Source organism: Hylobates moloch, unplaced genomic scaffold (genome assembly GCF_009828535.3).
Source record: "Hylobates moloch isolate HMO894 unplaced genomic scaffold, HMol_V3 SCAFFOLD_10, whole genome shotgun sequence".
Lineage (NCBI taxonomy): Eukaryota > Metazoa > Chordata > Mammalia > Primates > Hylobatidae > Hylobates > Hylobates moloch.
This window is the reverse complement of record NW_026652285.1, coordinates 69,326,270-69,344,942: the sequence shown is the minus strand read 5'-3', so window position 1 is coordinate 69,344,942 and position 18,673 is coordinate 69,326,270. Positions and strand designations below refer to the sequence as shown.

The 18,673-nt window shown below is 43.4% G+C and overlaps 1 protein-coding gene across 1 annotated transcript in view; it reads right to left on the bottom strand.

Annotated features, from left to right (window-relative positions):
* Positions 1-14,660: 14,660 nt before the first annotated feature.
* The window catches only part of LOC116475294 (transcription elongation factor A protein 1-like), a 32,132-nt gene continuing 28,119 nt past the window's right edge, over positions 14,661-18,673 (bottom strand). The window contains 3 exon segments of the mRNA XM_058445917.1: positions 14,661-15,252; positions 15,254-15,419; positions 15,468-15,567. Of these exon segments, the coding sequence (XP_058301900.1) occupies positions 14,661-15,252; positions 15,254-15,419; positions 15,468-15,567 (858 nt within the window).

Sequence of the window (18,673 nt, the reverse complement as noted above, 5' to 3'; positions counted from 1 at the left end):
GTCCTGAATGGTATTGCCTAGATTTTTCTTCCAGGGTTTTATAGTTTCGAGTTTTACACTTAAGTCTTTAATCCATCTTGAGTTGATTTTGTAAGGAAGAGGTCCAATTTCAATTTTCTGCATATGACTAGCCAGTTCTCCTAGCACTATTTATTAAATAAGAAATCCTTTTCCCATTGCTTGTTTTGGTCAGGTTTGTCAAAGATCAGATGGTTGTAGGTGTGCAGTCTTCTTTCTGTGCTCTCTATTCTATTCCATTGGTCGATGTGTCTGTTCTTACACCAGTACTATGCTGTTTTGGTTACTGTAGCCTTGTAGTATAGTTTGAAGTCAGGTAGCATGATGCCTTCAGCTTTGTTCTTTTTGCTTAGGATTGCCTTGGCTATTGGGGCCCTTTTTTGGTTCCATATGAATTTTAAAATAGTTTTTTTATAATTCTATGAAGAATTTCAATGGTAGTTTAATGGGAATAGTATTGAATCTATACATTGCTTTGGGCAGTATGACCATTTTCAAGATATTGATTCTTCCTATCCAGGAGCATGGATTTTTTTTCCATTTCTTTTTGTCATTTCTGGTTTCCTGGAGCAGTTGTTTGTACTTCTCCTTGAAGAGGTCCTTCTCTTCCCCTGTTAGCTGTCTTCCTAGGTATTTTATTCTTTTTGTGGCAATTGTGAATGGGAGTTTATTCATGATTTGGCTCTCTGCTTGCCTGTTTTTGGTGTACAGGAATAATTGTGACTTTGGCACATTGATTTTGTATTCTGAGACTTTGCTGAAGTTGCTTATCAGCTTAAGAAGCTTTTGGGCTGAGACAATTGGGGTTTTCTAGATATAGGATCATATCATATGCAAGGACAGATAGTTTTACTTCCTCTCTTCCTATTCGAATACGCTTTATTTCTTTCTCTTGCCTGATTGCCCTGGCCAGAACTTCCAATACTATGTTGAATAGAAGTGGTGAAAGAGAGTATCCCTGTTTTGAGCCAGTTTTCAAGGGGAATGCTTCCAGCTTTTGCCCATTCAGTATGATATTGGCTGTGGGTTTGTCATATATGGCTCTTATTATTTTGAAGTACGTTCTTTCAATACCTAGTTCAATGAAAGTTTTTAACATGAAGTGATGTTGAATTTTATCAAAGGCCTTTTCTGCATCTATTGAGATAATCATGTGTTTTTTGTCTTTAGTTCTGTTTACGTGATGAATCACATTTATGGATTTGTGTATGTTGAACCAATCTTGCATCCTGGGGATGAAGCCAACTTGATTGTGGTGGATAAGGTTTTTGATGTGCTGCTGGATTTGGTTTGTCAATATTTTATTGAGGATTATTGTACCAATCTTCATTGAAGTTACTGACCTAAAGTTTTCTTTTTCTGTTGTATCTCTGCTAAGTTTTGGTATCAGGATGATGCTGGCCTCATAGAATGCATTAGGGAGGAGTCCTTCCTTTTCAACTATTTGGAATAGTTTCAGGAGAAATGATACCAGCTTTTTTTGTACCTCTGGTAGAATTCAACTGTGACTCCATCTGGTCCTGGGCTTTTTATGATTGGTAGGCTATTTATTACTGCCTCAATTTTAGAACTCATTATTGGTTTATTCAGGGATTCAATTTCTTCCTAGTTCAGTCTTGAGAGGGTGTATGTGTCCAGGAATTTATCCATTTCTTCTAGATTTTCTAGTTGATGCACATGGAGGTGTTTATAGGATTCTCTGATGGTTATATTTCCATGGAGTCAGTGATGATATCCTTCTTATCATTTCTGATTATATTTATTTGAATCTTCTCTCATTTCTTCATTAGTCTAGCTAGTGGTCTATTTTATTAATTAAAAAAAAACCCAGCTCCTGGATTCATTGATTTTTTTGAAGGATTTTTTTCTGTGTCTCTGTCTCCTTCAGTTCAGCTGGGATCTTGGTTATTTCTTGTCTTTTGCTAGCTTTGGGGTTTGTTTGCCCTTGGCTCTCTAGTTCTTTTTGTTGTGATGTTAGGTTGTTAGCTTGAGATCTTTCTAGCTTTTTGATGTGGGTATTTAGTGCTATAAATTTCCCCTTGACACTGCTTTAGCTGCATCCCAGAGATTCTGGTACATTGTATCTTAGTTCTCAATAGTTTCAAAGAACTTCTTGATTTCTGCCTTAATTTCATTAATCAACAAGAGTCATTCAGGAGCGGGTTGTTCGATTTCCAGGTAGTTGTGTGATTTTGAGTAAATTTCTTAATCTTGAATTCTAATTTGATTGCACTGTGTTCTGAGAGAAGGTTTGTTATGATTTCATTTCTTTCACATTTGCTGAGGAGTGTTTTACTCCTGATTATGTGGTCAATTTTAGAGTAAATGCCATGTGGCAATGAGAATAATGTATATTCTGTTGTTTCTGGGTGAAGAGTTCTGTAAATATCTGTCAGGTCCACTTGATCCAAAGCTGAGTTCAGGTCTTGAATATCTTTGTTAATTTTCTGTGCTCTCTTCACTAATCTGGTTAAATCTTCATTGAGACCATTGACAAACCTGAAGTTAAGTGCTACTTAAGTGGCATCAGTCTGTTATTTTGAGAGACCAGAATTTTATTTAAATATTACTTTCTAGTTTATTGGAATAACCATGAACTAGTCTGCCTTCTCTTTGAGCACAAGCCAAAATTTTATTCCAATCTACTGGCTTTGGAAAAGCCATGAGAATAACTTTAATTAATGTGTCAACCAATTATTTGGCTTTTTCTATATCTTGGAGCAAATTTTGATTTAAATCATCAGAAGAGGCCAAATGTGAGTGGTGTGTGCCTATAGTCCCAGCTACACAGGGGACTGAGGTGGGAGGATCATTGAACTCAGGAGTTCAAAACCAGCCTGAGCAACATAGTGATTCCTCATATGTAAATAAATAAATAAATAAATAATCAGAAGGATTTTCCCATCCTGCCAATTTTTGCCCAATGTCTCCCTCCTCCTGGTCCCACCAGCACATGTATCAGCTGATAGAAATTGAAAACTCTAGGACATAACTTGTACAGACTGTCGAGAATTCCTCAGCAAATCTGAGAGGTCCTCAGTCACCTTGGCAAATCATTTGGCTGTTGTATCACAGGCAACTCAGAACTGGACCAGAGTGTAAGATGCCATCAGTAAATTCTCTTTTTTATTTGAGAAGTATTGGAAGGGGTATGTAGCAATTGGGACAGTGGTAGGGAAGGCCATCGTAGGGGTTGCTAGTCTAAGTTTTGGTTCAGCTGTTTTAGGTGGCTGTAAAGGGGAGGGAATAGAAATGTCGGAGTTCTGCCGGCGGGGCATATGATGAGGCTGAGCGTGAACGTTCTCCTGAAGATTTGATTTGATTTGATTATTATTTTTTGTGACAGTGTCTTACTATATTTAGCCCAGGCTAGACTTGAACTCCTAGGCTCAGTGATCCCCCCGCTTCAGTCTCCTGAGTTGCTGGGATTGCAGGAACATGCGTGCCCAGCCTCCTGAAGATTTTTATTTAAATGCTTGTTTTCCTTTACTAATTTAGAAAGTGTTTTGGGAAAACTCTTTTAGATTTCATGATCTTTTTTATGTGTATCCCTTCTGAATGCTAATTAAAGTATGCTTCCCATCCATTCTGAGAAGTGCAAACCTTTTTATTTCCAAGATGTTATCTTTAAATATATATATATATATATATGTTTGGAAAGGTCAAATGAGCCTCCAAGGGGCCACTGTAACTCCAAACTCTGGTCTTTGTCTTTACAAACTGTGAATAGGTTTTTCCTGACCCACTGATGCAAAAGGACTCTTCTACTAACAATTGAAGAATTCTTTGTTTACGAAATAATCTGGCAAACAATTTATGTAATCTAAATAAGTTTCTATCAATGTGAGCCCTTGCTCTCTTGGGTGGTACAGTTTCTGATTGGTACCCAGATTGCAACCCACATTCCTGAGTAAACAGTTATTTGGCCTGACCCGCTAATTCCTCCTTTTTGTTAGTGGGGAAGCCATGTGACTTCATCCTCTGTGGCTCTGGTGGTCTCTTCGACATCTGTGAGATACTCACTAAAAGCTCGTTGCGCTTTGAGATCTGGGCGCCTGCTGGAACCTGGAGCCGCAAGTCTTCATTCATGCAAAATAACTCCTGTCTTAGTGGAGGTATTTGCCTTTGTTTGAGTTTCTTGGTAGGGCTCTCCATCTTTTTGCTTGCTCTCACTTTGTTTTAAGTTCTGACAAGGTGAGAATGGGAGCCTCTGCTTCTAAGGAAATTGAAAGTCCCCCCTCTCCAGGAACTCCAGCTGGTTACATGTTTAAACATGATGGCCTTCTTCTTGTTCGTTTTATCTAAATGACACAATTTCACTAACCAGAGTTTGGAGTTACAGTGGCCCTTTGGAGGCCTTGTATAATGTGTTGTATACTGTTAAGAGCACAGCTGCTGGTGAAGAAAGTGTTTCTCATGGTTCCTTTGTGGGTCTCAGAGTTCCCCAGCAGTTCAGTATGGAGTCAGCCCTGATGACAGGACTCCCTGATGTCAAGCCTGCAAGGGTGCTAAGCTCACGCTACTCAGGCCCCTCTAAGCCCTTAAGGTACCAACCCGGGGCTCTGACCTTGGCCTGCTTATTCAAGACGCTGTTGAGTCAAATTAGGCAAAATTCCCACCACTACCAAGGTCTCCGATCACCCTTGATACCGGATCAAATTCCTCAGCCCCTTCCCCTCGATATCGTTATCATCCTGGCCCGCCGTTAGGAGGCCGCAGCGGCCCGACAGATCCAGCTGTGGCTTGCAGGCGCCTCCCTGCTGCGGGCTGGGCCTGGCTCCTGCCCCTGCAGGGGCGATGCTCCCCAGGGCCGGTGGATGAGCCAGGAAAGCGGGAAGACCCCCAGCACTCCCTGCCCGGGGCCAGACAGCAGCGTTAGCAGCCTCTGTTCTCTGGAGCTGTGTGACCTTGAGCGGCCCTGCACCCCCTCTGGGCCTGGGCCATCAGTTCTGATCCCACAAACGACGGCCTGGGGTTCTGGGGAGCTTCTTGGCTGAGGAGGATCTGGCTTTCGCGGCTCGGCTGCTGGATCGCCGAGATAGGCCGCGCGGCGCAGCCTGGACGCCCTGGCTCCACCCACAGCTCTGAGACCTCCACCGAGCTCTTACCCTTTCCACGCCTCAGTTTCCTCATCTGTAAAATGGAGATAATATCACCACGCACTCAGCCCTAGCCACTTCATTGCTGTTACTGATACCATTACTGCTGCTACGTCATTTTTTGATGGCACAGCCCTTAGGAAAGGGGGATCAAGGGAGAAGCCTGGACCTTCCCTCAGGAGGTGGGCTGGGCACACCCCTGAACCATGGAGGTCACCCGCCCTGAGGTCGGGACCTGGGCTCCCTTCCTATCCAATGGGGGTCCCAGCCGTTGTCTTCATCTCTCCAGGTCCCAGCCCTTCACAGTGGGCACCTCCCTGCCTGTGAGGGAGGCCCCAGCCAGCCCCTAATCTCCTCTCCAAAAAAAAAAAAAAGGCTGCGTAGCCAGTATTTATGGACGCTAAGTTGCTTATTAAAAATCCCACTGAATCCTACCAAGCAGGTAATTTACTGTACCCATTTCTTAGATGAGGAAACTGAGGCACTGAGGTTTCTCAGAGCCAGCAGGTAAACCAGACACTTGGCCTGAGTGACAGGCCGGTGCAGTGCTCTGCGGCTTAGTCTGCACTGAGCGCCTGCCGGGTCCTCAGCGATCCTGGTTTGTCTCCCCGCCCACAGTGGCTCGGCTGGCCCGTCTATGGGAACCCATGAGGCTGTCCGCTCATCCCGAAGTGTGACCTTCCAGGCCCACAGGGTGGCTGGCGCTGGGCTTCTTCGTGGCCCGCGACAGTGCGGCCACCTTCATCGGCCAGTGGCACACGGATCTGGGCGAGCCCGAAGTGCTCTGCGAGCTGGCAAGGGAGACACTGGGCCTCTGCACCCACTCAGCTCCCCAAGATAAAGGCCTCGGAGGGGAAGTTCCGCGTGGGAGACTCCGGCCTGTTGGTCTCTGTGCGGGTGCGGGGGAGCCGCGTGACGGCGCGCGTGGGTGTGGCGACCCGCTGGAGAGCTACCTGGATAGTCAGGACCCGCGCCGCCGCTCCTCCACCACCCACCGCCCGCCCCCGTCGAGGGTCCGCACCGTGTCCCCGCAGAGGGTGTCGCCCACCCCTAGCCCCTGCCCTGGTAGCCTGGTCCCCGCGAGAGAGAGCCGGCGCTCCGGACCCTAGGTGACCCCTATTCGCTTATAAACCATAAAGCAGGGGCCGAGGCTCCCAGGCCCTGGGATCAGCTGCCCGCCGCATCCCCTCTCCTACTTCTAGGACAGTGACTCCTCAGCTTTCTCAGCCCAGAGCCGCCCCCTTGGTGCCCGCAGCGAGGATGAGGCACTAGGCCGGGAGGAAGCGACCCAGACAGGGGCTGACCACCACCACCTGGCCTCCCCGAAACGATCCCCTGCCCCGCGCAGCCAGTCCTGGGACCGGCTGGATCCGGGCCGGCCCCGGGGAGGTCCAGGAGAGAGGGGAGCCCAGCTGCGGCCCTCAGCCCTGCCCGGTGGGCGCAGGAGCAGGCTGGGCGCAAGGATGGAGATGGGCAGCACTCGTGGGAGCCACAGGGCAGGGGCAGCGGGGTTCGGGCAGGAGCACCCCTGGGCTCTCCGTGCCCACCGCCCCGAAGCACCCTGGCTTTCCCAGTCTAACCCCAGTTTAGAGTTTAGCACCACACCTGCCAGCGTCTTCCGCACACACCAGAGCAGCTGCTCTGAGGCCTGGATAAGGAGTTTCTGGCCAATGCCGGGACCCATAAGGCTGTTACTAGCGGGACCCCCACTGGACCAGCCCCTAACCGGGCTCCAGCCCCAGACCGTCTAGCTCCTGACTCGGCCTACAGATCCTCCAATTCCTCCTCTTCATCCCTCTTCTCTTGTGTGGCAAACGTGGCCAACCTGGGGACTCTGGCCTTAAGACCAATGGGCTGCCCGGCCCGCTGTCAAGACCTTCCCAGCTCCTCCTCCAGTGAAGGAAAGCCCTGCCCTGGCATGGGAGGGGCTACTAGATGCACCTGGGAGCCCCCTGACTGGTCCAGAACACTCGAGGACCTGAGAACTGGGTAGGATGGAGACACGGCCAGACTGCAAACCCTCAGGCATCCCCATGCCTAGGGTCTCCCCCGGGTTCCTCCAGACCCACAGAGTTGGGGGTGCGGGGGGAAGGGGAAGGGAGCTTGCATGCCTCCAGCCAGGTTCCTGGACCAGCCCAGCTGCCCCCAAACCCTATCCCTTCTCCTTTTCGTTTGTGGCTTTAACCCCTTCTGCATCAGGGTGCCCCCTCTGCGTCTTGCGTTCCTGACCTCATGGGACCAGACTTCTCAGGAATGTCACAATGGGACCTCTATTGTACATTACAGTTGGGGGATGAGCTTTGCTATTTAATTACTAATATTATTGAATGCCTTAGAGGAGGCCAGAGCAGCCTGGTATCCTGAGGACCTGTGGCCCAGCAGAGCTTCTGAACAGTAAAGTTTTGCTCCAGCCAAAATGAGAGAGAGAGAGAATCTATTAAGTTAGTTTAACCAGAACCCCCCTTATCCCTGATGCTTCCTCTTAGTAATTTTGTGTCCAGTAACCCCTGTCCCTTGGCCATAAATTCCTACTTGTGCTTGTTCTATTTGGAATGGAGCCCAGTTCTGTACTGATGTCTCTTTTCCCCTACGGAGCTAGTTTCTGAATAAAATTTGCCTTTGCTGCTTTAACTTCTGACACTGGTTTTTTTTTTTTGACGATAGTTTGCCCTGCCCCATGATCGTGCCTTGGCTATCAGTCTGAATTCAAAACATTCTCCGCAGCTAGGAAAGGCAGCACAGGGGGGTTTTCTTCCAGAGGAGGAGAGAGCTTTCAGGAAGAGCCCTGAACAACAGAGATCACAAATGCCTTCCCCCTTCCTGGACCTTCCAGATACTAGGATTTTGCTTTTTCTCTCATTATTGCAAAATCAGTGTGTCCTTTTCAGCAATCATAACTTTACGTTTTTGAAATCATACCCTACTTTCATTCAGACATGTCGTCAGGAAGGATTGTCTGGAAGAGGAACAAAAACATTGTCACAGGAAAACATTATTATGCAATTTAAGTAAAAAGACATGCCATGTTCAGAAATTAGGATGAAATCTTGAATTACAAAAAGAATTCAGCCTATAATCCCAGCACTTTGGGAGGCCAAGGCAGGCAGATCACAAGGTCAGGAGATCAAGACCATCCTAACACAGTGAAACCCCCCCTGAAACCCCATCTCTACTAAAAATACAAAAAATTAGCTGGGCGTGGTGGCGGGCACCTGTAGTCCCAGCTACTCGGGAGGCTGAGGCAGCAGAATGGCGTGAACCCGGGAGGTGGAGCTTGCAGTGAGTGTAGACAGCACCACTGCACTCCAGCCTGGGTGAGAGAGCAAGACTGTCTCACAAAAAAAAAAAAAAAAAAAAAAAAAAAATTCAAAATGGGCTTAAATAGATCAATTTGCTTTACTGAAGTGTGTATACCAGGAGAAACATAAGGAAGGCTGTTGTTGCAAGCTGCAAGTAATCCAGAAAGCCAAATAAAATAATCAACAGACAGCAGCAAGAGTCATCCCCCAAAGGGGGTCAAGAGTCCAATCTGCCAGGAGCAGGCAGGGAGTTCAGAGTCCCTGTGGTGTGTCCACCTGAAACTTGTTTGGGGCAGAAATCACAAGCTTAGGAACGCAATTAGTTTTTGGGTCAGACATATGAGGCTGATCAGAAGCCTGATTGCAGATGGTCCCATAAGAGAACAAGCCCTTTCTTGTGGGCATTTGTGTGTGACGCACACAGTCCAGCCAGCATCCATGATGTTTTCATAGTTTGGGATCCCAGGCAGGCATGTCCTAATCTGCAGTGATACCAGAGTCTGAGTTCTGTTTATTGTGCTTATGGAGTTTTTCGTTCAGCACAGTTTGTGCTGAGGCTGAAAGAGCCAGCAGCAGATAGTATAAGGTTTCATCTCAGAGTCAGGTCCAGGCAATTAGCATCTGTGAGTTAGGATTCCCCACAAAAAGCCAACAGCTTTTGTTCCGCTGTAGCAAAGCCAAAGCCCTGAAGAGTGGGAAAGCGGTGTTGCTGGTCCCAGTGACGGGCAAGGCTTTCCTAAGCCCTGTTTGGCTTGTTATTTGCTGAGTCCAAATGGACCCACTCAAAAATATGCTCAGAGGCCAGAAAATTAACAGCCTCTAAGGCGTAGGCATCTGATCTTACAAGAGCTCTTTAGGAACTAAAAACTAATATTTAAAATTCTAAAAGTGTATCTCTGATTAGAGAGTGCCTGTCTTTTCACATTGTCTCCCTTTTTTCAGAGACTCCCATAGGTGAAAATCATACTAAAAATTGTCAGTTATGGAAATTATTTTCATTTTAATACTCAAAAACTTGCATTTCAATTCCCTCACCAGCTGCAACAAGCAAGGCAGTCGTATACCATCCTGGGTTTTGTTTGCTTTTGGCGGCTTTCCTGATCAGGATGATTCCTCCAATGTTTATCAAATTACAAGCATAGAATATGTTTTTTATCGTATATCTAGATGCGGTAGCTGTAAGACACAAAGCCAGCTTTTAAAAACTCCCTCTCATTTCAAGTTTTTTAAATTTTCCGTTCCATTTCAAGTTTACTCAAACCTTCAACAGTGCAATTGGCATTTGAGAGTTAACATTACAGCTGCCAAGAAATGCCTAGAATGGGGGATGGGAGGCTCTCGTAACATCTAAAATGGGTTTTTTTTCTTTCTTCTTCTTTTTTTTTTTCGTTATTTTTAGGAGTTTTTCTTTTCTTTTTTCCAGTCTATCTAATGCTTTGCCCCAGCCCTAGTACCTAATTTAGCTTTTTGTAGAAGAGAACAACACAAACTTTTAGCATTTTAGGTCCACCTGAAGTTCACCTTTGGGAATGCTTGGGCTCCTTCGTTTCCTACCTGGAGGGAAAAACAAAAACCTAAGGCAACACCTGGGCTTTTTGTTTTTTGCCCAACTGGCAGGTGTTTACCAGTTTACTCTTCTACTGCCAGGATTTGAAAGAACACAGGCTTTCCATGCAAGTTTCCCTTTAGAGGTTGGAGAATGTGCTGTGCACTGTTCAGAATTTGACTCTACACTGTTTTGTATTTATCTTTTCTTAATAAATATATGTAACATAAAATTTGCCATTATAAGTATTTTGAGTTACAATTCAGTGGCATGAACGACACTTACCATGTTGTACAGCCATCACTGCTATCTATTTCCAAAATTTTTTCAAGAATGACTACACCCGAGATCTGAAGCTCGTCTGGAGCAGAAACACACATCAGGATGGCACTTCCATCACTCACATACACACGCACTGCAGACCCCAGCTTCTATTGTTCATACACACACCCTGCAGACCCCAGCTTCCATAGCTCACATACACACACTATGCAGACCCCAGCCCACATCGCTCACACACACGCACCCTGCAGGTCCCAGCTCACATCTCTCTCACACACACACCTTGCAGGTCCCAGCTTGTAGTGGAGGTGATTTTGTTTCCTGTGATTCCTTGAAACTCAGGAAGTCTGCTCCATGTTCTCTTCGCCAGTGGAATGACATTACAGTGCCCTCCTTGACAAGGAAATTTTAGTGATTGGCACCTGCTTTGGCTCTTAGTCATTGTGAAAAGTGGTGATTTCACAACTGTGATAGTTATCTATTGTTGCATGAAAATTACAACAAACTTAGTGGCTCAAAACAACACACATTTCTTATCACACAGTGTTTATGAGTGAGGAGTCCAGGCACAGCTTAGCAGGTCCTCTGCTCAGGGGCCCCCCTGAGGCTGTAATCTGGGTGTCTGATAGGCTGGATGAGGGAAGAATCTGTTGTTGGCAGAATTTCAGTTCCACGGACTGAAGGACTGAGGGCCTCAGTTTCCACTGTCTCTTGACAAGAGGCTGCCCTCGATGCCCTGCCCTTTGGGCACGTGGACCCTCTAAGTTCAGTGCAGTGAGTAGGAGCAGACATGTGAGCACTGGAGTGCTTCAGAAAGGTACTCCTGGATAAAAAGCACTGATGTCTAAAGACATGGAATTATCGTTCTCAACAGAGCAACATCAGTACTGAGAAGGCAAATTCATCATCTACTGGTACCTACTTCTATGCCTACAATAGCTATTTTTGTCTCCATTTTTAAATTATTCTTTAGCTTCCCAGCTGCTAGAAGTGGAACAGTCATCTTTGTGAATGAAAATGACTAATCCCTCCTGACAATTCCAACTCCCTCCCAACCAAGGCTCAATATTTCTCATTTGTTTTAATTTCAAAGGAATATATATGATTGTAAGACCAGGCACCCGTGGCTCACACCTGTAATCCCAGCACTTTGGAAGGCTGAGGCAGGCAGATCACCTGAGGTCAGGAGTTCGAGACCAGCCTAGCCAACAGGGTGAAACCCCATCTCTACTAAAAATACAAAAAATTAGCCGGGTGTGGTGGTGCGTGCCTGTAATCCCAGCTTACTCAAGAGGCTGAGGCAGAAGAATCACTTGAACCCGGGGGACACAGGTTACGGTGAGTCGATGTTGCTCCACTACACTCCAGCCTAAGGAACAGAGTGAGACTCTGTCTCAAAATATATATATATGATTGTAAAATGACTCAATACAACTGTCAATACAACAGTGTAAGGCATATTTTTAAAGAAAAAAGTGCTAAACCAAATATAATATGTACCTTATGGTGGGAAAGAAAAAGAGAGAATAAGAAGCTATATTTCTACTTGGTTTGATATGCATAAATATATCTGGAAGGGTGAATAAAGAAACCAACGATGCATATTATAGGGGTGAGGCTGGAGAAGCGGCCCAGATGTTTTCAAACCTTTCATTTGTTATATTTTTTTGAAGAGGTGTGGAACCAGCAACTTACCTGTTGAAAAAAAGTACTCTGTTTAAATTATGACAAAAAGGCCTGGCACAGCAACTCACTCCCGTAATCCCAGCACTGTGGGAGCCTAGGCAACAAAAATTAGCCAGATGTGGTGGTGTATGCCTACAGTGCCAGCTACTCAGGAGGCTGAGGCAGGAGGATCGCTTGAGCCTGGGAGGCGGAGGATGTAGTGAGTCGAGATCGCACCACTGCAGTCCAGCCTGAGCAACACAGTGAGACCCTGTCTCAAATTTTAAAAATAAATAATAAATAATTTAAAAAATTAAAAAATTGTTCCCTACACAGCATCCTAATGTCCCTATCAATGCTAGAGATCATTGCCAATATTCTTATAGCAATTTTCAGCCAGGGCCTCTCAGCCTCAGTCCTGTTGATTTTGAAGCCAGTTAATTCTTTGTTACAAGTTGTTTATCAGCATCCCTGGTCTATTCACCCAGGCATGAAAATCAAAAATGTCTATTGACATTGCCAAATGTCCCCTGGTCCGAAATCTCCCCAAGTTGAAGACCACTTTACTAGACTCTCTCTATGCACATTGCTACATCTGCATATCAAAATACACATATATGGTAATTTGTGGCATTTTTCACAGCTTTTCTTCATTCTTAAATTCATTCTTCCAAAAATATACTTTATTTTTGAAAACGATAAAACAAAAGCTTCAACTATGAGCTGACAAAATAGAGGTGAGTTGGTACCAGTGGGCCAATTCTTACCATGGACATTTTAAAATGCTGTTTTCCGTATTACATCAAAATGATTTGCAATAAGAAATTGGAAGGGGGCGCAAAGGAGAGTGCAAAGCATGTACTGAGGTCTTTCTACAGGTGTGTGATAGAATGCTGATTCAGCATGATAAAATGTACTTTGCAACACTGGCCTTTAAGGTGTGCTAGAGCAAACATATCCCAAGGAACCTGTGAAAAATCATTTTTTTAAATTATTCTAAACAGAAAAAGTGGTACCCACTTAAACACAAAGTAAAACTTCATGGTAAGATCTGCTGTAAAGCTACTTGCTATAGCCCATAGATTCAGTTTGTTCAACAACCTCCCTCATTGACAGAAAAAGTCAGCAAACAAGACTTAGGACAAAAATATTTTCTATCAACCTCCACATGAAAAGACCACAGCTTTAATGATTTTACAATCCTTAAGCTTAATCCGTGGTCAATATGGATTTCCAGATCAAGATCAAGTTATGAACTGTTCACAATAGCTACACTATACTAAGATGCTAAACATTTTCTTTCCAGTACGTCTTCCTATGAGGGAAATAAAATAGCAGGAAGTTTGCCTCTTTGCCTGTGAGGGGATTTATGAAAAGCCTTCTAATCTACAAGTGTTCTTCTGCGAAACTAAAATACATTATGAAGTCAAACAGGTAAATTAACAACAAAACAAAACAAAACTGATATCAACAAAGTCTTGTTTCCAAAGTAAAATCTATTAAGAACAACTAATATACAAGCACAAGAAATTACAAGAAATGAGGATCATAGTTATTTGCAGATGCAAAGTAGTAGCTAGCATCCCAAGCTTTTGGACATAATAATGAAAATCAAATTAATAAGTTAGTTCAAATATTATGTACAATTTTGATAAGCTGGTCACATGTTATTTGAATACACACCATATATGGTAAACTTAAAAGTATATTACATTTTCTCCTCCTTTAATATTTGTAGATACACGCCAATATGGGAAAAAAGTATTTCCATTTATGTACTAATAACAGAATTTCTACTGTGTATATTTCACACTGTTAAAAAGAAGTTGGCCAGGCACCGTGGCTCATGTCTGTAATCCCAGCAGTTTGGGAAGCTGAGGCAGGCGGATCACAAACTCAGGAGTTAGAGACCAGCCTGGCCAACATAGTGAAACACTGTCTCTTCTTAAAATTCAAAAATTAGCAGGACATGGTGGTGCACACCTCTAGACCTAGCTACTCAAGAGGCTAAGGCAGAAGAATCTCTTGAACCCAGGAGGCAGAGGTTATGGTGAGCTGAGATCGTGCCACTGCACTCCAACCTGGGCAACAGAGTGAGACTCCATCTCAATAAATAAATAAATAAATAAATAAAAGTCCAGGCATGGTGACACACACCTGTAATCCCAGCACTTTGGGAGGCCAAGGCCGGTGGATCACAAGATCAAGAGATAGAGACCATCCTGGCCAACATGGTAAAACCCTGTCTCTACTAAAAATACAAAAATTAGCTGGGTGTGGTGGTGTGCACCTGTAGTCCCAGCTACTCGGGAGGCTGAGGCAGGAGAATAGCTTGAACCCAGAAGGTGGAGGTTGCAGTGAGCTGCGCCACTGCACTCCAGCCTGGTGACAGAGTGAGACTCTGTCTCAAAAAAAAAAAAAAAAAAAAAAGTTAAGGTATATTTTCCTTTAAGAAAAAAAAATAAATTGCAAGAAGTTTAATTTATAAAAGTTTAATATCGACTTATTTATAAAAATGAAAAAAAAGTTTTAAAACAGATCCCATACAATTATCCTGTGGTCTCCCTACTGATCAGGAGCTACAGAAGGCACTTAAGGAAGGGATGCTGGGTCAAAAACAAAGCCTAACCCGCGGGATGTATGTTGCTCTAAAAATCTGATTTGCAGGAAAACTAGTTGCTTGTCCTAGGTTTAAGCTAATTACAAAATCCATTTTCTTAGCGGCCCAGATATTTTGCCAATTTTTCCATCTCAACAGAACTTCTGTAGATTTCCACATTCATTACAGTCAACGAACGTTGTCATTGGTTCACCAGCACTGCAGGCTTGTACCTGTGTGGAAGTGCAATTCTTCTTTTTACATTTGCCACATGTGAGCGAATCAGGCTGGGTTCCACCTGTCTTGGACATCTGATGCTCTCTGATGGCTTCCTTCGTCAAGTTTTTGTGTATCTCTTTGAGCTCATCACTAGCCATTTCTTCTGCCGTCATTCTAGCAAGTAAGTCAGGAGGAATATTCCCACACGGTGCATTTTTCCTTAAATTTGGATTCTTTGCATCTGTAAGATTTGATATCTTACTTCGGACTCTATTTTTGTACTTCATGCCTTTATTCCCTCTTTCTGGATCTATAGCTTCCTCAATTCGAGATCCTAATTCTTCCTCATCAGCTCCCATTTCAATGCAGTCATCTCCTGTTTGAAGAGCTGCAGCAAGCATCTCCCTGTACTTCATCCGCACAGAATCAGAAGCGCTTCCTGCCGAGGAACAGATGAAACAAATATCTCAAGCATTTGTCTTATCCTTTCTGCTGCTTACATTGCCACTGGAGCTACTTTCTTTTGCTATTCTGCGATGTCATTGCAGGTTCTATTCGCTTTTCGTTGGGGTCTTTCTCAGTTGATGGCTCATCTGGTAACTTTTTCCAGGATTTGACGAAAGACTTTGCTAAAGATGTAACTTCTTCATCTGCACTCTGCTTGAGACTAACCTTAAGTAACATTCCAGTTCCTATGGACCGCAGTAATTCCAGAATATTCTGAAGCTCGGTTAACAAACTCAGTGCTCCGGCCGTGTTCTTCTCCTGCACCATCTCGTCCATCTTCTTGGCATTGCGGGCCACCTCATCCTCCGTGGCTCCGGCAGGTCTCCTCCGTGCCTAGCCCGCTGGCAAGGGGAAGTGGGCGAAGCTGGAGCAGAGGATGGGGGGGAAGCAGCCCTGGCGCGGCAAGACCCACCACCGCAGGCCGGGCATAGGCCTCCTCCTAGACCAATCCCGCCGCGGCTCTTCCTCCCCAGGCAGCGCCAACCCAGCTCCGCACCTTCCCAGCTTCATTCAAGTATGACTGACAAATAAAAAGTATATATATTTAGAATATGCAACATGATTTTTTATTTTGTTGTGTTTTATACAAATAAGAAAACTACAGTTCAGAGAAATATTGCATTTTGAATGCCGAACTTTTCTCTCAATGCTTTCAACATTGCTTTTCTTTACTTTTGATTGACAAATCATACATATTTATGGGGTACAATGTGATGTGTGTATATATAGGATGATTCAATCAAGCTAATTAACCTATCCATCACCTCACTTCTTTTGTTTACCACAGAACCATCAAGTCCAAATCTCTTTTTTTTTTTTTGGAGACAGGGTCTTGCTCTGCTGCCCAGGCTGGAGTGCAGAGACACAATCTCTGCTCACTGCAGCCCTGACCTCCCAGGCTCAAGTGATCCTCCCACCTCAGCCTCCTGAGTAACTAGGATGACAGGCTCGTACCTCAACATCCAGCTAATTTTATGTTTTATTATTTTGTGTGTGTGTGTGTGGAGATAGGGATCCCCTATGTTGCCCAGGCTGGTCTCAAACTCTTGGGCTTTAGTGATCCACCCACCTTGGCCTCCCAAAGTGCTAGGATTACAGGGGTGAGCCACCATGCCTGGCCTCTTCGTTTTTAATGCAGGCATTTCTTGCTATAAATTTCCCTCTTAGAACTGCTTTTGCTGCATCCCATAAGTTTTGGTATGTTTTGTTTCCATTTTTCTTTGTCTCAAAATGTTTCATTTTCCCCCTTGATTTCTTCTTTTACCCATTGATTGCTTAGAAGCGTGTTGTTTAATTTCCATGTATCTGTGAACTTTCCCATTTTTCTCCTGTTATTGATTTCTAGTTTCATAACATTGTGGTCCAAAAAGATACTTGATATGATCTATATCTTCTCAAATTTATTAAGATTTGATTTGTGGCCCAACATTTGCTCTGTCCTGGACAATGTTCCATGTGTACTTGAGAAGATGTGCATTCTATTGCTGTTGGATGGAATGTTCTATTTATGTCTGTTAAGTCCATTTGGTCTAAAGTTTAGGTCAAGTCTAATGTTTTCTTACTGTTTACCTGTCTGAATGTTCTATCTATTGTTGAAAGTGGAGTATTAAAGTCTCTTGCTATTATTGTATTGCTGTCTATTCCTCCCTTTAGATCTGTGAATATTTGCCTTATATATTTAAGTGTACCTGATGTTTGGCACATATTATTTACAACTGTTCTGTCCTCTTTATGAATTGACTGCTCTATCATTATATAATAACCATCTTTGTCTTGTTAGTTTTTGACTTAAAGCCTATTTTGTCTGGTATAACTACCCCTGTGCTCTTTGCTTTCCATTTGCATGGAATATCTTTTTTCATCCCTTCACTTTCAGTCTGTGTGTCACTTTAAAGGTGAAGTGAGTCTCTTGTAGCAACATATAGTTGGGTCTTGTTTTTTCTTTTCTTTTTTTGAGACTCAGTCTCACTCTGTCTCCCAGACTAGAGTGCAGTGGTGCAATGTCGACTCACTGCAACTCTGCCTCCCAGGTTCAAGCAATTCTCCTGCCTCAGCCACCCTAGTAGCTGCAACCACAGGCATTCACCACCACACCCAGCTAATTTTTGTATTTTTAGTAGAGAAGGGGTTTTGCCATGTTGGCCACGCTTGTCTCGAACTCCCAGCCTCAAGCAATCCACCCACATCTGCCTCCCAAAGTGCTGAAATTACAGGTGTGAGCCAACGGGCCTGGCCTTATTTTTGTATTTTTTAAATCCATAAAGCCACCCTGTGTCTTTTGATCAGCAAATTTAGTTCATTTACATTTAAAGTAACTATTGGTAGAGAAGGATTGATTATTGTCATTTTGTTCATTGTGTTCTGGTTGCTTTGCAGCTCTTTTACTATTTTTTTCCTCTCTTGCTGTCTCTATTTGTGATTTGAGGATTTTCAGTAGTGGTATGCTTTGATTCCTTTCTCTTCATCTTAGTATATCTGCTAAGTTTTTGCTTCATGATTGCTATGAGGCATATTAAAACATCTTATAGTTATACTAGTCCATTTCAAGCTAATAAAAACTTAACTTTGATCCTGTATAAAAGCTCTGCACACACACATACACATTCTGTTTTTGATATCACACTTTACATCTTTTATGTTGTGTATCAATGAGTTATTGTAAAGTTACTCTTAATACTTTTGACTATATATGTACCTTTACCAGTGAATTTTATACTTTCATATGTTTTCTTATGATTAATTAGCAGCCTTTCATTTTCAGTTTGAAGAACTCCTTTTAGTATTTCTTGTAAGGCAAGTTTAGTGGTAATGGACTCCCTCCCTCTGTTTGTGTGAAGAAGTCTTTATCCTTCCCTTATTTATGAAGGAGAGTTTTGCCAAATAATGTATTGTTATTTTGGTTTTTTAATAGGATCATACTATAAACATTGTCCTGAAGTTTGTTTTTTTTTGTACTTACAGTTATCCTGCACACCTTTTCACTACACGCAGATACAACTATACACACAGATACAACTCATTCTGCTTAACCATCACATGTAACCATAATTTAAAATCTCATTATTGATAAACTTACAGATTCTTTTCAGTTTTTTTATATTATAAACTATACTACAGAAAAATCTTTGAATATGTGAATATAATATCCATGCTTGTGTGACTACTTTTGTAGACTATAAGTGGATTCATTGAGGCAAACAGTATGTACTTTTTTACAAAGCATAAATATTTCCAGTTTTTTGGTCAACAAAATTACATCAACTCACCAGTAAATGAGGGAACTCACTTCTCCACACTCACACCAACCCTAAATATTATTTAATCTATTTAATTTTATAAAACTTAGAGGTTAAAAATAAGAAGTTATCTTACTTTAATTTGAATCTTTTGGATTTGAGAGAAGCTGAGCATCTTCTCCTGGAATCTTGTCTCCTTTTGT